General features: G+C 42.5%; 1 protein-coding gene across 2 annotated transcripts in view; it reads left to right on the top strand.

Moving 5' to 3' along the window:
* The window catches only part of RAPGEF4 (Rap guanine nucleotide exchange factor 4), a 285,020-nt gene that overhangs the window by 30,804 nt on the left and 247,186 nt on the right, over positions 1 to 7,030 (top strand). For both annotated transcript variants that reach the window (XM_019554378.1, XM_019554377.1), the window contains exon 2: positions 6,065 to 6,207. In XM_019554378.1, the coding sequence (XP_019409923.1) occupies positions 6,065 to 6,207 (143 nt within the window). The remainder of the gene's footprint in view (positions 1 to 6,064; positions 6,208 to 7,030) is intronic.

Genomic DNA, 7,030 nt, shown 5'->3' with positions numbered 1-7,030 from the left:
AACTATGAAACTATGTGCTACACAGGCACCAATGGGACCTGCATATACTGTCCCTATAATTCCAACCCAAACTGCTGGTATAACTGAAACATAACATAAACCCCTGGGCTATAACATAAACAACAACAGAGGAAGCAGCCCTCTGCCCCTTTAAGAGGGCAAACCTTCCCTCACCCGTTGTGCTTGCATACTTCCCAGCCTGGGCTCCTTGTGATCTCCCTGAGCCTCACTGTTTCTGCAGGCAGCAGTGCAATCCATCTAGCATTCCTGGGTTGCTGAAGCTCCTAGGCAGGAGTTCCTAACTCTGCAGCTGACAGGGCTAGACTGGATTGCCAGTTCAAACCCCAGGCTTATATCCTCCCAGGGCCCTGCCCACTTTCAGTCAGCAGGCTGCCTTCAGGTGCCTGCTAATTGCCTCATTTGCCTTGTTGCCCTAGCAACCAGCAACTGGTGCACTCTATCTAGCTTTCTCTGCTCCCTGGCTGGGCTGCTTTCATCTTAAAGGAACAGAGAGCCCCAGGCTCTATGTTACAGTCCCACTGATGTCAGTGAAACTATGTGAGTTTACATCAGCTATGACTACAGTGATCACACATTTCTAGTTGGGCAGGACAGTTCTGAAATGTAAACATGAAGTCCTGGTCCTGGGCTCAATGACTTTGGCACAGCATTTGTCCTGGATTTCCCTCAACACAGTCAAACTATAGCAATTATCATCCCAGTGTCATGTGCAGGGATCCGAGTTTTTTGTTTGCCACTTGCCTTTTGGGGGGCTTGCAGGAGCTGCTTGCAGCTGTGGGGAGACATGTGGCCAGCACTACAGCTAGGCAGTGGTGGAGAGCAGCTCTTTCAGCTGCCTGCATGTAAGTCTATGCAGGAGAGGGGGCATAGGTGATGTGGAGGAGGGGTGGAGATTGAAGACCCCCAGGTGAGGGAGGGAGTGAGGCAGGGTTGGTGGCTGGGACTGGGGCTGGGGGTGGTGCCCAGCTGGGGTGGTGCATGGGCTCAGGGTCAGGGTGGAACGTGCAGCTGCAGTGCCCAGCTGGGGAGTGGGACGGAGCCATAGGCAGCTCATTTTGGGGGTTATGGAGGGGCTGGCTCCCTGCCATTGTGTGCACTCCTGGAAACCAGGGGATTCTGGGGGGTGGGGGTATGCCCCCAGATTTTTCCACAGGGCGGGGGCACATGCAGGCTGCCTGCTGTGGGCTCAGAGTTCCCTGCTCTGCTGCCCTCCCTCTGGGGCCCCCGGTTCCCAGTGGGTAGGACCCAGCACATGAGGGTGGAGTGAGGTGGGGAGACTCAGTGTTCTGCTTTTGCATTTTGAAAGGGTGGTCACCATAGCTATGACTGTGGTCCATGGGAACTACTCTGTATACTTGCATCAGCGCATCACATTTGATAATCTGTGATATTGCTTGGGTATCTCTATTTTATTATCTTTGCTTACACAGCACACTATAGCAACTAACAACTTGCCTTTTTAAAGATGCTGTACTGCACGTTCAAGGAATATAAAATTCCAGTGTCTTTTGAAGACAGCCTCTTGAAATGTTAGTTAGCAATAAATGTATATTGAAATATTAATGAATGTTTTTCTATGAAAGTATCTCTTTCTATGTATTACTACAAATATTTCTATTAGATTTCATTTATTTGATGTTTTTAATATTTTAGTATATCTAGTTAGACAATTATAATACTTTTAAATATATAATAGTTTTCTTCAGTATTTAGACATGTTTTAATTTATCAGAATTCATTTGGTCAGACAATATGATCTATCTCTGCTTTTTAAAGTGTAGTCTGAAAAATGTTCCCATATAATTTTATAATCATAGAAATTATCTTACATGTTGTGTATAAACCTGTCGTCTGTCACTATATCAGTCAACCTACGTATCTGTTGATTTTGCATCTTACTTGTGCCTTTAAGGCTGGTTGATTTCCAAAATAAAATCAAGTGGATTTGGGAATTGGCTACAGCCTCCCTTAATGAATACTGGAAACATCATTTATTTTAAGAGTTGCATACAAGGTATTTCACAATCTGCTTGCACAGATTAGTCATCTGAGTTTCACAGATTCATAGATTGTTAGGGGCTGGAAGGGATCTTGCAAGATCATCGGGTCCAGCCCTCCTACACTAAGCAGGAAGACAACTGGGGTCAGGTGAACCCAGCGAGGTGATCATCCAGTCTCCTCTTGAAGATTTCCAGGTTAGGTGATTGCACAACCTCTGGAGGGAGTTTATTCCAGTCTGGATACTCTGACTGTGAAGAAGTTTTTCCTAGTGTTGAGCCTGAAACAGTCTTCCAGGAGTTTGTGGCCATTACTCCTGGGTTTCCCCAAGGGTGCCCTGGTGAACAGTTGTTCACCAAGTCCTTGATGTTTTCCCCTGATATAGCAGTAAGCTGCTACCAAGTCCCCTCTCAGCCTTCTCTTTTTTAGGCTAAAGAGACTTAAGTCCTTCAGCTTCTCGTCGTATGGCTTGCCTTGCAAGTTTCTGATCATATGGATGGCTTTTCTCTGGACTCGCAAGCTTTTTCACATCCTTGTCGAAGTGTGGAGCCCAGAACTGCCACATACTTCAACCAACAGAGCCTGATTTGCTTCGCAGCATGGCTCTGAACTCTTCATCTAGCCTGTGAGGCCAGATAAATTCGATTCCCTTGACACAAATCGAATGATAGGAGAGACTTAATTTGGCCTTACTATTGCTGATTGACAAAAATAAAAAGATATAGCAGAAATAATGTTTGACAGATTAAGTAAGGGATCATTCTTGTTTAATGATTTAGTGTAGAGCAAAATCTTGTGCTATTGTCAGGGAATGGTCTAAGAAAAGTGTCATTATCCTAAGGCCTGTGGACTGGATTCAGCCCACAAAAATATGTGATCCAACCCTCAACTATTATATATTTTGATCAGGTCCACAGCAGCTTATGGGGAGATTGTCAGCATGTGGTGGCATTTTGTGGTGGGCAGGATTGGTGTCACATAGGCTAGGGACAGACATTACACATAAACCAGTTTAAACCTTCATTTTTCCGGTCCAGAGGGGATGTCTGTGGGGTTACAAACTGGTTTAGCCTAGCCAGGTTAGACTAACCTGCAAAGATTGAATCAATTCAGGCTCAGACTTTTTGAATGTCTGTCCCTAGCCACAGTGGCTAGAATCAGTGACTCATAGCATAGCAAGGAGTGGACAGACAAGTAGGGTGCCAGAATAGAGACCTTCCAAGGAGTCTGCCCTGCTCTACTGCAATCACTGCTTTTATCTCTGCCAAATCCACCATTGCCCATTGTTGTCAGTGTTTGGAGGCAATTGACAGTGGCTGCAGTAGGGGTGTGCAAAATTACTCACCAGGTTTGGGGAATGCTGGCTCAGTGTGCAAGCCTTACTAGTTACACCTCTGTCAGAGACATTCATTGCAGCAGTAGTGGGACAGGAGAATAGAGGCATGGGGTCTGTCTTAGGGCTGAACCATTTTGCCCCAGCCTGCTGTTTGTAAAAGGTTGCTAATCCCTGATTTTAGTATATAGCCACGTTAAGATAAAAAAGTTAATGTTTTAATATATTGTGGCACATGTGATGGCAAACACCAGTTTGCAAATCCTAGTGTTAGCTGGACCAGGTTGTTTAAAATGAGTTAGCTGTCTGAAATGAAGCAGAAGTCAGGGCAGAAAGAAATTATTCAGTCAACATCAGAAAATCCTCACTGACCATGCCCCTCTGCTGGAGGAGAGAGAGAGAGATTTCTATTGTTTGCATTTCAACAAAAGGCAGAGATGATAAATTGATGGTAAGCTTTATAAACTCTTAAGTAGCTAGTTTGTTAACCCTGCCTCCTGGCATGCTGTTCCTTTGCACCAAACAACAAAAAAAGTGCTGAGGCCTTATGCCTGCAAGTCATTGCATGCAAACAATCTGCTAGGGTCCATGAGAGCCCAAATGGACCTCAGAGGGGTTCTTCTTGGATGCAGCAGTACACTTGTGTATTACAAATTACATCATCAGGGCTTTAAAGATTTTAATTTATGGTGCCTTTCCTAGCCTGCGCTGGTACCATCTGTGTGAGTATAGCACAGGAAGTTCAGAATACATTTATTTGATTTTTTTTTTTCAAGCACATTTACTTCGATACGGTGCATATTCTTTTGTAGTAGCATAATGTTCCAGCATTTCCAACATGGCTGTTTGCAGTTGAAGGAGAATGACAGTGAAAAGGAAAACAACTGAAGGCAACATGACACAGATTTATTTTAAAAACTTGAAGAATTAAGTTTGACATAACCAATGTAGGGCTTCTATCAGAAAAAAGGTTGGGCTGAGAACTATTACCATCCCCTTCTGTTTCCTTGTCAACCTTTGCTGTTAAGTTTAAGGGTACATGAAATAACTGAGTTAGTGTTCAAAGTGTCAGCATCATTTAGATAGGGATATAGTATAAATGGATTTTAATTTTGTTTTCAAGCTGCACCACCTAATCTTCTTAAAAGCATTTTGACAAGAGAATTAATACTTACTAATAACTGGCAGCTAGTGCACAGTTTAAAAAAAGAAATAGGGAGGATGAAAATCTTTGCTTGAAAGATTTCAAAAGGGAACAGTTGTAATTTGATTGTAGTTTGAAGTAGGTAAAGGATATCCCTAAGGTGCGAGGTAAGAGGATATGATGAAGAAACAACTGTATACACCAGAGAATTATTACTCTCATCTGTAGCTAATAAGCGTAAATTAGAGCGCAAATGAGGATAGAGATTTAATGCCTTCAGGGCGCAATTTACTTAGAAGTTGAGGACAAGAGGTTCAATGTGAGAGGGATATAGTGTTCCTCATTGGGCCAGAGATTATGATCCCAAAGTTTATGGATGACCAAAGAGAAATCACCAGAAATCTCTTGGCAGGAAAAGCACTCAAATGGAGAATATCATATATGGATGCAAATGATAAATAAGTGTAACATTAACTTAAACTTTGTCTACTTCCATGTACATCATTTTGAGGTTTTTTTTAAAGATAGTATCTACTGGATAAATTGCCATCTTGGTCAGTTAAATTAACTGAAATGTGGCAGCACTAGGTCCAGTGGGTACTCCTACAGTGCACTGATAATTATATAACTCCTCCTAGCCTCTTTTGTATATGAATAATTTCAGAACATGGATTTCTAGGGTAAAGTAGTAGGACATTAACACTGATTAGCAGAGGAAGCTAGTGGTCTTTCAGTTGCAGTGTCTCAAATCTACTGCTTGTCAACTCCATGCTTCAAAAGAAGGTACAGAAGCTCTATTTTAGACCATTATGGAAGATTCTTCCTAATGCTGTCAGTTAGAGGCTTGCTTATATGTTGGCTCACACAATTTTTTAACCACATTGTTTAAAGTCTCTCCCGCTTGGAACACCTCTACTCATTTTTATCAGTCTTCACATACCTCTTTATGTCTTTTTAGAGCAACTTAGATCTCTTTTCTTTTAAAGCTGTGGTTCATATCCAGCTTGCAACATTTCATTTTCCAAATGCAAAGAAAGGGAGAGAACCAGTGGGGAAAAAGAATAGATTGGTTGGAATTCTTTGTATTAATGCCTATGTGCAGAAAACAGAGCAGAGGATGCAGCCAAGTAAAATGCAGAAGACAGTGGTGGCTGCACTAGTTTGGAGCATGCTCATTAGCTTTTCTTAGTCAAATAGAAATCTTCCACTTTGGACAAATTCTAGTAGCCTCCTATATCTTCAGCCATAAAGCCTGGCTTTGAAACCTAAAAATCTATGTTTACTCTTTTTTCCTCACTTGTTTTTTAAAAACTGTAAGCTCTTTAAGGCAGAGATGATGTCTTTATATATGCTTATGCAGTGCTAGATACAATAGGACTTTAATGCCTAATGGGATCTTCAGCCAGTAACCTAAAAACAGATGACAATGATGACAACAACATTTCAAGTGGTGGTTAGGTGTTGCAATTATTTGGAATGGGTTTAGAGTTATTGTACACACTTATAGCCTATGTTTAGTTGGCTTACAAATGCTAACATTTTTAAACTGTGTCTTTTTATCTTTCCAGGCCACTGGAACGTTCCAGTGAAGATGTAGATATAATATTCACGCGACTGAAAGAAGTTAAAGCTTTTGAAAAATTTCATCCAAACCTTCTTCAGCAGATATGTCTCTGTGGTTATTATGAAAATCTGGAAAAGGGAATCACATGTAAGATACTTTTCATGATGAGATATATTTAGAGTACTTCAAGGACTAACCTAGGATTCTCTCCTAGGGACAGATAAGGAAATTTAATTTATGGGGTATCGTGCTTACATTCTAGAGTTACTTTAGGGGTGACTAAAGTGCTGTGGGAGATGCAATTCAGCTAATGGTGTTTTATCATAAGTCAGGGGAAGCCATGCTCCTACTGGATGCAATGCTGTGACCCTCCTGGACTCTGCCACTAGTATGCTAGGTGATCTTGACCAAGTAATTTTACCTCCCAGTGTTTCAATTTCCTCATCTGTAAAATGATGATATCTATCTATTTTTAAAGTGCCTTAAGAAGTAAGGATTAAAAGGTGTTATGTAAGAGCTTGGTATTAGTAGTAGCACGTGATCTGCAGTCACCCTTGATACAGAAGCCCTCATTTTTGTGGTAAGTTTCCTTTGCAACCCTTGCATGTGCAGGCTTTGGGGCTTGGAAGAGTGATAAGAAGTCTGGTGCTGTATAATCATCAGGGATCTGGGTTTTCCATTTGCTGCAGAAAAATGCAGATTTTCTTCTTTAAAGTAGAAAACTGTGGGAAATGGTGGATTTCACCTTGCAAGGGGCTGCTTGGGGCTGAGGGGAGCAGGGAGAGGTTGGCTGGAGTGTCCTCACATGCATGTGACTGGCATACAGCCAGGCAGGATGGTGGGAGAAGCCTCAGCAGCTGGATACAGGTAAGTCAATGGGGGGGGGGGGGGAGTTGGAGGTCCAGGGGTTAGGGACTGTCCAGATCCGGGTGGGCGGATGCCTACCAACACTGGGGGAAGGAGTCCAGGT

This window comes from Crocodylus porosus, unplaced genomic scaffold (assembly GCF_001723895.1).
Source record: "Crocodylus porosus isolate Cpor-Errol unplaced genomic scaffold, CroPor_comp1, whole genome shotgun sequence".
Lineage (NCBI taxonomy): Eukaryota > Metazoa > Chordata > Crocodylia > Crocodylidae > Crocodylus > Crocodylus porosus.
Note: the sequence above shows the minus strand (reverse complement) of the source record. Positions and strands in the feature narration are given on the sequence as shown.